Source organism: Microchirus variegatus (assembly GCF_963457635.1).
Source record: "Microchirus variegatus genome assembly, chromosome: 3".
Classification (NCBI taxonomy): domain Eukaryota; kingdom Metazoa; phylum Chordata; class Actinopteri; order Pleuronectiformes; family Soleidae; genus Microchirus; species Microchirus variegatus.
Genome location: NC_139804.1, coordinates 8,562,304 through 8,579,488, shown reverse-complemented (window position 1 = coordinate 8,579,488; position 17,185 = coordinate 8,562,304). Strand labels below are relative to the sequence as shown.

At 41.0% G+C, this 17,185-nt stretch overlaps 1 protein-coding gene across 1 annotated transcript in view; it reads left to right on the top strand.

The window, feature by feature from the left end:
- Nucleotides 1-17,185, top strand: part of etnk2 (ethanolamine kinase 2) — a gene marked incomplete at both ends in the record, with an annotated part of 46,765 nt that overhangs the window by 16,475 nt on the left and 13,105 nt on the right. Inside the window, 3 exons of the mRNA XM_083886042.1 lie at nt 7,401-7,538; nt 7,626-7,747; nt 8,557-8,697. Coding sequence (XP_083742168.1) covers nt 7,401-7,538; nt 7,626-7,747; nt 8,557-8,697 — 401 coding nt within the window. The remainder of the gene's footprint in view (nt 1-7,400; nt 7,539-7,625; nt 7,748-8,556; nt 8,698-17,185) is intronic.

Below are 17,185 nucleotides of genomic sequence, written 5' to 3'. Positions count from 1 at the left end.
AGTGCCCGGAGCAGGACGATCTGCTGTTCAGGAGAACTGCTGTTTACGTAACCAGAAGGGAGATCTTGCTGAGCCAGAGATTACAATAAAACACAGCGTTCTCAGCAATGGCAAAACCTTTTTTACCGAAGCTTCAAGGCTTCGTAAACACAAATGTGTTTGTTTAATTTAATATGATGTCATCGCCTAATTTGCATAATTGGTCATTTGCCTGATATAAGCATACGCGCCGCGACACACAGATATCAGTCCTGACACATATCAATATATATTAGGGCTGTTAAAATTAACGCGTTAACGCAGGATGATTAATTTGTGAAAATAGCGTGTTTATTTTTTTAACCCAGTAACACACTATCTTACTTTCATTGCACTAAGGGTAGACGTGCAGTTTATGAACAGTAGGGCCCTATGATTCCTGTGTTAACGGAATCGCGGAATTGGCCAATAAAAACGGAATCTAATGTTAAACATGGAATATCGCGGAAATTGACATAATATGACTGAAATGCTGTCATCGTGAGGAGAAGGAACGTTTGTCTGGAGAAATGTTCTGGGGAACGCTCATACGTGGCACCATCCGTGCATCTCCCCACAAACGCTCACCCGGCCAGGGTTTCTCCCAGTGCTTGTTGCTTGTTTATTTTCTTTAAATACACTTTTTTTTATACACCACAGATTTTTCTAAACCGCGGAACAAGTGCGCTGCGCCCGCATGTAACCGGCGAGCGTCCCCTTTTCCAGGTGCTGATTGAAACTCAAGTCACACCATCAAATACGCCATTATTACGGTTATATTGTTATTGACAATAAAGATGCTATATTTAGGAATGCACCGATAATTCGGCAGCCGAAACACGGCGAGTAAACTGTGGAACATCGCCTATTAAATGCTGGAAATACTCTTTGCGCAAAAGTGAAACTTATGAACTCCCCGTGACATTCACTTCACACCAGAGAAAATTCTCTCTCTTTGAACAGTTAACTAAAGACATCGGCTCATCTGATGCATCTGTTATTCCCTTAATTGCAGAGTTGTAGGGGTAATATTGCATGTAGAGAAACGATCCAGTCTGATACGGAGAAGCGCACGGCGCAGGAGAGGGAAAACAGTACAGTGCAGGGGAGGTGCGCAGAAATCTGTCTGCACCAGATGAGGGGGCACTACCACTTTTTTATTTATGTTAATTATTTTACTTTTAAATGTGACGAGCATAGCATGGCTTGTTTTAAGATTCACTGGCATTTACTTAATTAGGATTTAACTTAAGTGAAAACAATTGAGAAGTCAGTGGATTCAAGAAGAAAGTTGCATTTCAGTGGACATTTTATTCACTGACACAAAAAGCACACATTCTATGGTGGTAAAGAAAGTATAAAAGGTAAAAAAACAGAATTAAAAAAATGTAAACGGAAAAAACGTAATTCAAAAAAATGTTTTTCATAAAAAAGATTTCATAGGGCCCTAGAACAGGCAAGGCAGGCAACTGCTTGGGGCCCCGAGCCGATAGGGGTGCACCCGACACTCGAAGCATATGCATCAGTGAGCAGCCGCATCCCCGTCCCCCTTAAACAACAATGGTTGTTTTGCAATGACATCTCAGTAGGAAACCTCCCTAAAGGAGCCCCACGTCTCCTCACGGTAACCTGGGTGAAGTTATCGTTCTGCAAGTTGTAAATGAAGCTGAAGGAAAATGAAGAGGAGTTATCAATCAGGTAGTTAGAAGAGGAAGAAAAAAAAGAGGATGAAGAAAAAAGAAAGAAAGACACACAGTTGTAAGTGGTGCTACTGGCGCTACTGCATAGATAATGATATAATCGTGTCATTAACAGTCATTGTCTAACTAACGGGGACACTAGCATTAGCATCAGAATGCTAGCTGACGCTAACACTAACTAGTAGAAGCAGTGCTTCAAAGGTGCTGATGAGTTTCCTGCTGTGGGTTTAGTTCCCCCAAGAAAACTATTTAACTTCTATACTTTATATTTTGTTTATCATGTGAGTTATTTTACAGTGCAATGTACAATTTTGTAAAAGTTATTTACAGTATTTTATTTTTTCTATTTATTTATATTGTCTTATAATGTGGGTTCTTTACAATGTAATGTTTATTTTTTTACTAAGTTTGTATAGATTTTTCTAAAAGTTATTTACAGTATTTTATTGTTCTTTACATTTATATTTTCACATACTTTATTTATCTCTCAGTTCCCACAACAATATAAAAAGAAAATTTTATTTTTTCTGGCATATTTACAAATGGTAATTAATCGTGATTAATCCACAGCTACCCTGTGATTAATCTGATTAACGTTTTTTATCTTTTGACGGCCCTAATATTTATATATATGTTATGTTGTAACTGTTATATAAGCTTTACACTGACTACTTAACATTGTAGCAAAGTGTAATTTCTTCAGTGTTGTCCCATGAGAAGGTATAATAAAATGTATAACAATTTGAGGGGTGTACTCACTTTTGTGGTATATTGTATATGTGTGTATGTATACATATGTGTGTACATACATATGTATATGCATACATACATAGATTGGTATTGATATTGTTTTGTATTGCCCAGCCTTAGACTTTAGTGTAAAAACCATGAGATTCTGTATCTTTTCCCTTACACTTCCCCTTTTTTTTGGAATCGGTAACAGACACTTATGCAACTATCTGTGGGCTGAAGGCTCATGTGATACAGTTTCAGTTGAGAATGTTGCTCGATGATACATTTATCTCATGTTGGTCAGAGCTGCATGGTGTCTGCACTGATCCTGAACTGTGTAACACTGATAGCTGTGTGAAGTCAAATGGATGCTGGTAACCACTGGTGCTATCTCTGTCAACAATTACAGTATGTAATCTGATTTCCAGTGGTGAGCATTGTTCATATCGAACATATCAACTTATTGTCCCCAGAGGGAAAATTGTCTTGGGCAAGAGTGCAGACAGCATATCAACGGACATGCATGCACAAGGAAATTTTTTTCTCCCTTTCTAGGCGTTGCAATAGCAGATGATCTGCATATTTGATTTTACATAGATTTACATGCTGGATGCCCTTCTGTTGCAACCCTTCCATTGTATCCCAGCTTGGGACAGACACAAGGAGTACACTCAATGTGCCTCCGTTGTGGCCTGGGTCAATTTATAGTGTCCAATTAACAATGAGCAGTGGGGGTTGGGTACCTTGACTTGTAACCTTCTGCTTGCATGGCAAGTTAGCCTACATGTACACCACCTGATGGGTTTGTTTTGATTTTTCAGCCTAATGATGGCTTGCTTCACTGACAGTGACAGCTCCTTGGATCTCATATTGAGAGTTAACAGCAACAGATTCCAAATGCATGTCACTCCTGGAATCAACTCCAGAACTATTACCTGCTTAATCGAAGATGACATAATGAGGGAATAGCCCACACCTGTCCATGAAATAGCTTGTCAGTCAATTGTCCCATTACCTTTGGTCCCCCAAAAAGTGGGAGGCAGTAGGGCTGTAACGTACACAAACTCATGATCCGATTTGTATCAAGATTTTTGACCCACGATTCGATACATTCCACGATATTTTTTTTTTATGTAAAAAACATTTTATTTGAAGGGACAATATGTAGTATTTATGGGTTTATATTACCCAAAATCCACTTTTGTATACATATTATGTGCTCCTGCATTGTCTAGTCGCTGTATAATATTCTTTGTTTCATTTTCGTAGTGTTTCAAAAAGTCATGTAAAATAACATGGTCGCGGGCCGCGGTTGCATAGCCACTGTTGGCAGCGAGACGCCATGTTTCTGCCAGAACCTGTAAGGACAAACGCGAGAGAACAAATCAAGCGTCTCTTTACTTGTAGCGGAAGTCCTGCCTCCTCTCTCTCCGCTTCGTCTGCTACGGCCGCGGTAGCTCGCCCTCTCCCTCGCCTCACGAACCTCATCTGCTGACACGGAGAAAGACAACGAGGACGACATTTGACCAGCTGCGGATACCGTAGCGCTCAGGGAAGGGAGGGGGTGAGCAGAGCAGCAGGTCTTTGTTGTAAATTTCAGCCTCTCCTTTAGATGTCACTATAAACTACTTACTTCCCCTTTAAACAACATTTACTTATATAGCAACTTAATGTAACATTTAATAACAATATTTTGGAACACTGAACAGATTTGAACATAAATAAATATATAACCAAGATTTCTCTCTTTTCTGTAACAAAATAATACTGTTGAAAAATACTAAGTAAATGATCAATCAGACCGGGATTTGTCCCCAAAGCATGCTGAGAAGTGTAGTTCTTCATTAGAAGCAGTTTTGTTCGGTGGAAATAACTTGTTTTGATAAACAGCAAAGGTAAGACAACATTTCTGGTTGTATTTCTTGAAAGTCAGTTGTTGTTTTGCTCCTATTTTGAGGCTGGATCCGTGAATCTTGTTCATAGAGTGATGAAAATGGATTCTCCGCTGTTTACATAATCACGCTGACGCTCCGGTGCCGCTTTTTAATGAGTGCGCTGTAACAGGTTTTTTCCGCTCCTCCGGGTTTGATCCATCGGTGTTTTAACAGTGTTTGGTGAACATAAGAATGGTTTATATGAGCTTTTAGCTGAGTTCCTGACTTTTCTGTGAGTATGCAGAATGTCTGTGTTTGTTAACGTTAGACATGGTTTTATGACGCTTTTGTCGCTGCGTCTGACGCTGCCCCTGGTAGCGGGGACATCAGTAAAGAAGAGATTAACGTGATTAAAAATATAACGCGTTAAGGATGACAGTAATTAATTAATCACAATTAACGCAATAATTTGACACCCCTAATAAAAATAAGTTCATGCTCATGTCAGGATAATTTGGTAAAAGATGGATGTTGGAGCCAGCTCAGGAATCAAACAAGAGTTTATTTCTGTACAGAAAGAGCAATCACAAAGCAACTTGCAGATTCAGTCACCCCGCAAAGACTGCCAGCACAATGGAAAATCTCTCGAGTTAACCTGTCTGGTGAGTGTGTTAACGACCCCCCCCACACAGACAGAGTAGAACAAAAGGTTTCCTCAGGTAGACCCCCCATAGGGAAAGAGGAAGATAAGGATGTTTTATGACTCAAACCCATGTTATAAATGTTGTAAAACAAAATAGCAAATGGTCCCTTGATCTTAGGTCACTGCAGGTCATACTTTTACAATTATTTAAAACCAATCCAAAATTTCCGTAACAGCTCATATCACGTGGCTGACTGGAAAAATAACTGGGAGTTAGAAAGGGCGTTTCGCGATTCTGTTTTCTCACGCCACGAGACAGGTTCGTGGCTCTGAGTATTGCGATTTTGATACGCATATCGTTACAGGCCTAGGAGGCACATGTAGAAAGTGTTGTAATTCCAACACTGTTCACTTGATTTGGATGTAACCGCCATACCGGATACCTTCAAATTAAAGCTGAAAGTGTGCATTTAAAGCACATCTTGTTTGTTTCATTTCAAATCCATTGTAGTGGTGTATAGAGCCAAAAAGAAGATAATTGTGCCGATGTGTGTTACTGTGTACGTTGATCGAGTGTTAATAAATTTGTGTTATTTACGAAATTTCATAGTGCTCCTACATTTTTTCTCGACCTGTGCTCCTACTGAAAAAGTGAAGTGTACTGTACAGTCCTGCATAGGCTGCTCTACATGCAATAAACTATCCAAATAAGTAAAAGTAAAATATTGCACTTGCCCCAGCACTTGTGCAAGGGTGTAACGCCCGTCACCAAACTGCACCACAGTAAGTGTCACAAACCTATGGAGGTAGATTTGTGTCTTTATTATTCAATCAAAAAGCCCTTTCAATAAAAGAAAAAGTGTTTGACAAAATATTTGAGACTTAAAACATTGCATTTGAACACTGTTTCTCTTTGATTGAAAATGTTTTCTTTAATTGAAGTGAAGGTTTTTTTGTTTGAAGCAACTTTTTTGAGTGAAGTAATGTTTTGTATTTAGGCCATATAATGGGTAGGACATTTGTGTCTTTATAATTCAATCAAAAAAGAAGTTGCTTCAAACAACAAATACATTTCAATAAAAAAAATCACTTCAATCAAATAAAAACTTTTTTAATCATAGAAAAAAAAAATTGTTGTCAAAACATTGCATTTTAACACTTTGTTTTCGATTGAAAGTGTTTTTTTTTTTTTTATTGAACCATTTTGACACCAATATCCTGCAGTGGGCGGGTGCTTCCCCATTGGTCAGACATGTTTGGGTGACAAGTGTCTACACCAACGACGTCTTTCTGACAAGCAAGGGTAGCTAGCAAGCCAGGGAGCAGTGGTGGAGTGGAGTTTTTTTTAAGCACTGTTGTGTTGTGGTAACGACAGTGAGTGAAACAACAAGTGTGTGTGCCGTGCTGTTGTTATGTTGGAAGCAGCGGCAAGAGTGTTACGCTGGATGTTGTTGCTTGGTTAGCAGGTGAGAGGCTGACAAACTCACGGCTGATTCAGCTAAGGTAATGTAGCCTAATGTTAACTTAGCTATGAGATGAGGGATGAGATTGAGAGTTTGTCAGCCTCTCATCTGCTAACTGGTATCCCCTAAACAAACCCAGTAGCCGGCAGATCCCCGAACCGTAGTAAAGGGACCGCTAACTCCTTGGTTTGGATTATCTCGTACGGCAACAGCACAACAACTACAGGACTCCGTCTGAGTTGAACACGGCACTTTATTTCCAGCACTGTGTGGTCATGCACAGCCTCTCTGGTTACAATGAGACTCTCTCGTGAAGGGGGGAAACATAACCATTCATTTATGCTGTGTTCCATGTGCATTTACTCTGACACAGTGGCATCTACAGTGAAACTTACACCTCAGGTGGAATCTCACAAGTGTCTTTATTTTGATACCAAGATAATATACATAGAGCTTGTAACTGCAGAGTTTTACTCTATTTAGTTTGGGCATGTCATTTTCGAGCAGGGACTCCAAAAAGAGGGTGAGGGAAGAAGAGTGTTGAGTTTTGTTTGTTCTTACATTGATTGACTGATTGCTGAAATAGTAGGAGCTACACACGACTGCACTGCAGCTTGCTCTGGTGAGCTGAAGCATGCCAGTCAGATGAACTCAAGACTGTGTGTCCGATTATTCATTGTTCCTCCGTTATGTAGAGCCATTAGTGTTTCAAGTCCTTTTTATGATGGCAGTGTCAACAAAGAGGATAAATGAGGGTCCATTTAGCAATTGCGGCCATTATGTATATCCCTGCTCTCTGGAAGTGATGGATTTTATATGTGGTTACCAGTAAATAACTTCAAGCAGGTGTCCATGTTTACCGCCTTCTTTGTTGTCTCTTCTTCATCAATACACTTTCTATACACATCTGTTAACTTATTATTTTTAGCTACCATCTTATTGAAACCTTCCTGTTTTTGTCTTCTTCCAGCTCTTCACTGATGGAACCACCAACAAGCTGGTGGGCTGCTACACAGAGGACAGTCCAGATGATGTAGTGCTGGTGCGAGTGTATGGAAACAAGACAGAGCTGATTGTGGACAGAGACAATGAACTCAAAAGCTTTCAGGTAAAATGATAACTGGAAAGTGATTCCAACAGCGGTGTGGTCACTTAAGTCTAACACACTTGTCTCGCCTTTTGTGTTGTTGTTCAGGTGCTCCATGCAAATGGCTGTGCTCCTCGCCTCTACTGCAGCTTTCAGAACGGCATCTGCTATGAGTTCATGCAAGGAGAGGCTCTGGGGACACAGGACGTCAGGGATCCTTCCCTGCGCAGGTGTTGACATGGCAGACTCATGATACTGCTCAGGGATTTGTAGTGATGTAGCCCAGAGATCGGATTGCTATCAAATAGTGCTTTTTTTCAACTCACAGTCCAAAAATGCCTTGAGTTCTTGTATGATGTACTGACATACAGGTACTATTTAAGTGCTGCATTTTGTTTTGACATATCGCAAGGAAACGATAATAAAGAATCTTGAAGCTTGAATTTAGACAGGATTGACTGTGTTGTGTTAATTCCCTGCTTCCAGAACCAGCTTGAGACATAGATGTTCAACTCACTGAAAATATGGCTTCCAGCAAGGCAAACTGGACATGGGCGCTACTGGTCTGTGTATCGTGAATTTGTTGCAGGGAATGACAGACTACAGTTTCTAGTCAGAAAAGGCAAACAACAAAATAAATGGTAGCTGAAGAAGCTAAATCTGTTTTTTCCTTGTGTCCTTGCTGGCAGCCATGTTTTCAGTGAGAGCAAGTGTCCATGTCTCATGCTCAGTGCAGTCAGTGCTGAACTCAACCACACAAAAGTTGAATTATCCCTTTAAACACTGCACAGGACTGAGGCAGGTGAGGCATGCAAAGTAAAGCACGTGCAAATAATACTACTAATAATAAATTGCTGTTGGTGTTTTTTACCATAACACTAACACAAAGTGTATGATGAAATGTTTTCTGGAGATTGTGTGCTCCTTAAACCTTGCAGATAGCAGTATCCTTCATAGTAATAGACAAAACAAGATCATCTTTTTTAGGTTGCAGATTAAGAGCCCTGCCACTTTTGTTTTTGTGTGCGTCTTCTTTTAGCCTGATAGCCAGGGAAATGGCTCGTATCCATGCCATCCATGCGCACAATGGCTGCATCCCCAAACCCAACCTCTGGATCAAGATGAGGAAATACTTCTCTCTTGTGGCCACAGAGTTCACTGAGCAAGCCTCCAACATCAGGTCAGTCCAAGAGTCTCACTTGCTATTGCACCACACAATAGAAGTGGACTGTAGAGCTCCAGTAGCTGATGTCACACAATCAAGGTCAGAAGATAGCAAGGAATATGCTAGACAACACATGAATCGGTCATTATGTCACACAACTGTTTTCGTCATAAAAGTGAGGATGGTGGATGGATGATGTGCCTAAACTCAAACTGGATTTGTTGAGCGCTAATCTGCATAGCATTGTTAAGACAGCAATTATTTACATTACACTGCTCATTGCTAATGCTACGTTATGCTAATGATACACTTGCCCTTCCGGTGACGACAACACTATCTTTAGTTGGTAGCAAGGGAGTAGGTTTGATTTGGACATTGGGACATAAATAGGGATGCACCGATTAATCGGCCAGGGATCGGAATCGACCGATTTTCACGTGATCGGCCGAAATCGGTGACCGGCCGATCAGTCAGAATATTCCGATTTTAATAAGCCGATCAAAATGCACCCGCATCGCGCAGCATCAGCAACACATGTGCACGCGGCTACACGCACATGTAGTAGAGTGTAGGGCTGGGCGGTATACCGGTTCACACCGAATACCGTTTTTTTCAGTTATGATATGAATTTTTAATATACAGCCGTACTGGTGATTAAACAACATCCGTGCAGCCGCGGTGCTGCTGTCTGCTTTGCGAGTGAGCGCTCTGCATGTAAACGTTTCATTAATGTTTATATATTTGTTTCAATCACTGAATGAAGCCTGTCATATTTTGGACAAGAGTCAGGACCTTAAATCACTTGCACAAAACTTTTGATCAGCTCTCAGCATTTGTTTGTTTGTCATTTAAACCTGTGTGCGCAGAGAGCGCGAGGCATTGTTGGCACGGGGATGGAGAGAGAGAAAGCGAGAGAAAGCGAGCGAGAGAGAGAGAGGTCATTTACTTATTGTTGTGTTTAGGTAATATGTTGTGAAATATGTTTAAGCTTAAATAAACTACACATACAGGTAGTGATTCGTTTTTGTATTTTTAGTTGGATATTGGATGTGAACAACATTGTTCCATAACACTGCACTTTTAAGATGTGTGTGAATATTCCACAGTATTATTTAATTCTATTTTATAGTGGTAATATGTTCAAAAAGTCACACTTTAAGTTATTATGTTCCATGGTAGCATGTTCAAATGTATCATGACAATTGTTTTTGTATTTTTATATATACTTCTATTCTATAGTGATTCGTTTTGTATTTTTAGTTGGATATTAGATGTGAACTGATTGTATTTCTATGTTTAAATGTTCTATTAAAGAGAGAAGATGCAAGAATATATATCTTTCAGTATGCTGAAAAGTGGTTTAAAACATTTAAATCGGAATTGGCTGAAATCGGTATGGGCAGGTCAAACTTCTTGAAAAATCGGAAATCGGAATCGGCCCCAAAAATGGCAATCGGTGCATCCCTAGACATAAATGTGCTCCAATAGGTTAAAGCAACTAATGAAAGACACAGAGGCAACTTAGAAGACTTGACTTTGGTGTAACTGTGCATCTTACTCTACTATTACTATTAGAAAGATCTGCTGTAAAAACGTCTATTACGCCAGGTTTATTCAAGACATGAGCATCATATACACATGTTGCATGAGTTAAACTCGTTGACAGCTTGCTAATATATAAGACCAGCTTTAAGTTGCAATTCCAATGATCACAGAAAAAACAACAGAGCTGGTGGTGCCTGAAACGTTTGCACAGTACTGTATACGTATATAGTGGTATGCAAAAGTTTGTAAATGTTCATGATTTTCCTCTATAAATCATTGGTTGTTTGAATAAGAACTTTCAGTTAAATATATCATATAGGAGACAATCACCCTTTTGCTGATGACCCTTTTTTATAGGTCCTTTGTTGAGTCTGTTGTCACCTCCTTAATTTGCTGGTATGGGTCCATCACTGTAAAACAAAAAAACTCCCTTTCCAAGCTTATCAAGATGAGCAGCCGTATCACAGGTTCTAAGCAGAAAGGCCTGGAGGAACTCTATCAGAAGCAGGTGCTAAGAAGGGTTGAATCTATCCTGCAGGTAGTTCTCATCCCTTATATGCTGAATTTCAGATGTTGCCATCTGGATCACGCTTTAAACTCCCCAACTTTAGAACCAACAGATATAAACATTCTTTTGTTCCGTCTGCCATTTTACTTCTTAACTCTACAAAGTACCATAGATAACCCCCCCCCCCAACTCATACTTTTGGATATGATGAGCCTTTTATCACTTTATTTTATTATTACTTTTATTGTTTTTCTTAACTATGCCTGCAAGGTAGGCAACCTTTTAACTGTGTGTGTGTGATTGTGTGTGATCTGTACTGTACTATTGCTGCACAACAAATTGCCTCATTGGGGGACAAATAAAGTACCTTGACTTGACACAGTGAAATTTGAGAAGTGAAATAAAGTTTATATGATTTACAGAAAGTCTGCAAGAATTATTTAGACAAAATTAAGCATGTGCATAAATTCAGGCACCACAAAAGAAAAATGTTGTGCATCCTCCTTTGCAGAAATAACAGCCTCTAAATGCTTCCTATAGCTTCCAATTAGAGTCTGGATTCTTGCAGAAGGTATTTTGGACAATTCTTCTTTACAAAACATCTCCAGTTCAGTCAGGTTTGATGGTTTCCGAGCATGGACAGCTTTAAATCACACCACAAATGTTCAATAATATTCAGGTCTGGGGACTGAGATGGCCATTCCAGAACGTATTTTTTCCTCTGCATGAATGCCTTAGTAGATTTTGAGCAGTGTTTAGGGTCGTTGTCTTGTTGAAAGATCCAGCCCAGACACAACTTCAACTTTGTCACTGATTCCTGGACATTGTTCTCAAGAATCTGCTGATATTGAGTGGAATCCATGCGACCCTCAACTTTAACAAGATTCCCAGTCCCTGCACTGGCCACACAGCCCCACAGCATGATGGAACCACCACCAAATTTTACTGGAGGTAGCAAGTGTTTTTCTTGGAATGCTGTGTACTTTTTCCGCCATGCATAACGCCCCTTGTTTTGCCCAAATAACTCTATTTTAGTTTCATCAGTCCACAGCACCTTATTCCAAAATGAAGCTGGCTTGTCCAAATATGCTTTAGCATACCTCAAGCGACTCTGTTCATGGTGGGTGCAGAGAAAAGGCTTTTTCTGCATTACTCTTACATACAGCATCTCCTTGTGTAAAGTGCGCTGAATAGTTGAACGATGCAGTGACACAATCTGCAGCAAGATGATGTTGTACATCATCTCCCCCTCAAAAGTTTATTGCACGCTAGATACCAACATCCCTCATACACACATCTCACAACAACCATATACACACACCAAGCCACACCCAGGTGGGGAGATGGGCGTGGGGTCCTCCCGGGTACCTATGTCCCATCCACCTCTCACTTGAGCTGGGGTCGGCGGTTTGGATGGGGGCGGCTGTGGCGCCCCGGGGTGCTGGCGATTGCGAGGGGATGGGTCGGTCGTTGGTCTTTCGGAGGGAGCCCCGGAGGACCTGGCCATGGCTCGCCATTATTCCTGGGAGGGGTGGTGGTGGGTGGCTAGCCGGTAGCTCGGTGGAGGCCAAGTCTGTGTGCCTTGGCCTGTAGATGTATGGTGGGTCCCTATGCCAGTGCTCGGGGGCCTGCCCGGGGTGGGTCTGGGATCCTGTCACCTCCTGTTTCCTCCCTATGTGGGCCTCTGCCTGTCATGTGGTTGGCTCCGGGGTAGGCGTCGGTGGTAGCTGCAGTGGGCTCTGGCCTACCTCCTCAGGGGTGGTTGGGGGGGGGGCTCTGCTGTCTCCGGCGGTGGGCTGGGCCGCCTTGGGGGCCTGGGTGGGCCTCGAGTGGGGCCCCTCCTGGGCGTGTGGTGGTTTGGCCTGTGCCCGTGGCTGGTGGACGCTCCACGCGCCTGGGTTACTGGCGGCCTTCTCCTGGGGAGTTAGGGGGCGGTGACACGGTTTTCATCATGGATTCCCGACCACACCTAGTGACAACATCTTCATTTTACCGTGGCCCAAAACCGTGATGCATACCGAACCATGGGAAAACTGTACCGTTGCATCCTTAATGGCCACCAGTGACAGTGTTTATAGATAGATAAGATATAATAGATTTCACATTAACAATGGATAATATGTAATATAAGCATACAATTTGGCCAAAGACACAAAGGAAAAACACAGATATCGACCCTCATAAAATGTGTCTGTGGCCAAATTGTCTTTGTTTATCAGTATAGCTGCCATTTTCCTGCCAGTGGCTGCCAGTGACAACTGCTTTTAGAAAAAAGTTCATATTAATGATGGATATAATGTGATATTGATTATATATCAAGGATATACATTGGATAATCGGAATAGCACTTGGGAACTATCATTTGGACTATACTTTTTTCAAGATGGTGACCCAAGATGGCAGCCAACGAGCAAAATATGGTAGTTGCAATAAAGTTGCATAGATTTCTATGATTTGGATGATCTTTGTGTCATTATGTGATAGTCTCACTCGGTCCAGCACAGGAAAGTCTATTTAGCACTCCCCAGAAAGCTGTGCAGTACCTTGTCCACTCGCGTATTTTGAGAGGACATATTGCACGGAGGTTCCAATCTGTCTTAGATGTAGATCTTTGATCAACAAGATCTCCAACTTTAAAGTTCTTTGACATTTTCTTAAGCAAAATCTTTTAGTGAAGGCAGAGGGATCATTTTAAGATGAGGGATACAACTAGGTTCAGATGTAAATGAAAGTCATTTATAGCCCCGTTAACCTTGGTGCGGCTCTCCCGTGCTGGCCCGTGCGGCTATCTGACTACATCTTAATTTTCATAACTAGATGTGGGGCAAACATTAGATAGCATTTAGGAAACTAATCTACACTACCACTAAACTACCACAAATAAGTAAAGCTTTATAAAGCGGAGTGTATTAGCTGTCACTGAACCCCATGCTGAGTTTTACAGCAGTGTCACCAGTGTGCCCTGATTGTACTTTGACATCCACTCTATTCAGGACTATTTTATTTTGTGGAAATGTGAATGTAAACATAGGCATTTTCATAGGCGACCAATGTATTATGGAATTTCTAGCTAAGCTGCCACTAATAAGTCATTTTGCAATCGTGATTAGTAAGAGCTGATAAGCTTTGCCACCTTCAAAAGAAGAATATGTTTTGCAGCTCCATATTTATTATCATGTATGTGGGACTGATTTGACAGTAAAGGTTACTGACCCACTGCTTCTATGTCTGCTGATGTGATCATCATCAGACCTCTTCTGATCCAAAACACTATAAAACCAGAGGGTTTCCAGCAGTTGAACAGAGCTCATGCTGCTCAATATGGTTCACTTTGCATCTTGGCACAGGACCTTTGGACAAAGGTAGAGGATTTCATAACCTGGCCAGCTGCCCAAGTCGAAGTTGGTATCTTTTGCTCTGATGGCTATTCGATTAAATCTGGTATGTGGCTTATATAACTGTAACAATAATAGCCCCCTGCAGGATTATGGAGTCTGAGGCATGCAGTGCGCAAGCAGATGTTTGCCTAGCTCTGTGTATCAGGTCACTTCCCTTTCTTCCCTGGTAACACAGACAGCTTGATCACTCTGATCCTGGGCAACAAACACTTGTTACACCTATGTCTTACTGGCATAATTTTCTGGTGGAGACTTGTTTGATGTCTGATGTTGTAGTGTAATAAGAGCAGCAACTGGCAATTATTTTCTTGATCAATTCATCACTTTGCATTTTCCATTCAACGGCAAACCTCTTTCAAGAAAAGGCATAAATGAGAAACCTGCCATTATTATTCGCTTTCGCACCAGAAAACAAAAAACTGCTTAGACGGGGCAAACGATCTTAGTAAAACGTGGAGACAGACTCTTAAGAGCTGAGCACACTTTTCATTGTTTTCACTCCGTGGTCTCAATCTTTGTGTAGAAGACACTTTAGTGCTGCAATTAACCCATTAAGGCCTGAAGCGCCTGGAAAAAATGCCTCTAAAACCTGAGCTTCAATGCCTACTAAATGACTGATTTCTCAGCCTCTGTAGCAGATATAGGAACACAATTCAACAAGTATTTGAGAGCTTACACCTGTGGCTTTCCTGTGAAATCTAGTTTATTTAGATACAAAAATGTAAAAGTAAAGTGAATAACTATTTTATCAATTAAAAATCCGTAAGAAAATAAAGTAATATCAACTTGTGTCAGTGCCTTGATGTAGTCCTGATGGAGTGTGAAGAACAAGAACAGCATGTAATGACTGTAACAGTCTGCTTCACATGTGATGGTGATAGTGCTTACAGGGCTGTGGCATCTGCAGGTAAATCCACTGTCACCCCTGGTGCGCGGTTGTAAACACTCCGTCGATGACGGTGGTATTTATCGTCATTATCGCCGACCTCGTCGTCTTCAAACATAATTATGTCTTAACCATAAATCCCGGTCGATTGGTTCAGCGCGTTCGAAGTCATCAGCAATGATGTCATCGAAGACAAAAATCACTGCCTTCAGAAGTCCTCGATGTTTGCGCGAAGAAATTTTAAAACAATGTCGCGAGGAACCCTTATACCCCCCGAAAATTGACGTATCCGCTTTACCGGCGTCTATGGTAGAATAGAACGCGCAACCGCTCTCCCAGCTCTAATGGTAGAAATGTGGCAATGCTTTCCCGGCATCAATGGGTTAAGGGAAAAACAGATGCATCAGATGAGCTGATCTCTTTAGTTAACTGCTCAAATAGAGAGAATGTTCTGTGCTGTGAAGTGAATGTCGGGGGGAGCTCATAATCTGCGCCCTATGCAGCCAAGTTTCACTTTTGCACAAATAAACTTTCCAGCTGTTCCACCATGTACTCGCATCATGTTGGAAACGTTTTATTGGTGGTGAATTTTCAGTTCATCCCTAAATATAACATCTTTATATTGGCGTATTTGATGTGTGTGACTTGAGTTTCATTTGGCACCTGGACAAGGTATAAACAAGCAATGCTTAGCCTGCTAGCCTGCTATGTTATTTAAACCAACATAGATAGAGGTCACAGGACAGTGGAGTATGAAAGTAACGTTCACCCAGACAATCATTTCTTGAAGAATCTGACAAATGACTGCATTTATTACACAGATGATCTTTTTAGTATGACGATAAATGTTGAAAATAGCAACAGTGGTGTGTGCATGGGTTTTGACTGGGGTTAATAGTTAATAAAATAGAAAGTGAATGGTTGTTTGTCAGCTGGGATTGGCTCTAGCTCCTCATGTTCAGGATAAAGCAGTTGAAAGGAAATTAACAAACTTTTTCACAATTTATTGCACTTGTTACAAAGAATTTCTTGGAGCCATTTTTTGTGGATTGTGGATGTCTAACAATGCCTCACTTAATGTAGGGATTGGGGCTGCAACTAATTGATATTTTTTTAATCGACTTATCTGTTGATAATCTATCTATAAAGCAAGTTGTGTCTGTGTGTGTGTGTGTGTGACTTTGACGGGCATATCTAGCTGACCGTTAGTCAGATCGCCCTTTTACATATGGGTTGAGCATGGCCCGATGGTGCGCGTCCTTGATTTTCAAGTTTTTTGGAGTAATTTCTGCTGATTTATCACGCTACACCAGGCAGCGGCTCATCAGCAGCAGCTGTGCTGTCCGGAGGTGGGAGGTGGGAGTGAAGAGGCTGTTCTCACGGTGGGTGAGACATTTTCACATGGTTCAACGCAGAACATGGTGTTATACCCTAAACATCCATTCACCAATACGCAAGCACACATTTATTTAGCATTAGCATGCTACTATTTTGCGGCTAACTTGGCGAACCTGTTTTGAAAGGTAAGCTAGCGTTGCTAAGATTAACATTAGCGTAGGGTTAACGTAATACAAACAATGTGCAACCTCATTAGGCACAACGCAATTTTTTTCTTCAGCCAACTTTACATTCCTTATCATGAATAACCATAACTGAAAAATCTTCTTCAGGTCCCACTTTATGAATACAGACTTCCTACTGGCACTGCACTAGTTTTCTTGATTAATCGATTAGTTGTGTGGTCTATAAAATGTTGCAACATGTTTTCAAAACCATGAAACGATGATGTTCTCAAATGTTTTATTTTGTACACAAACCAACATTTGAGTTAGTGAATTAGTGCTGTGTGGTATGACCAAAAATGTGTGTCAAATTTCAATGCTTACACAGTATATAAAGGTATTTTTTATGCATGAGTATGAGTGAGTGCTCCCAAGAGAGCCACAGTTGAGTGTGTGTGTGCTCTCATTGGACAAGTGTTTGATCAAGAAAGAGAGAGCGGTAAAGTTGCCCTTGGTCCCCAAAAGTTTAAATAGTGTTGCTGATGTGGAATATTGCATTGACTGGATACAGAGTTGATATTAAAGTGCAAACACAATTTTGAGGGATAGAAAAAATAAACATTGTCTCTTGTGTAAAAGGGCATGTGCAGTCTCCGGGAAACTA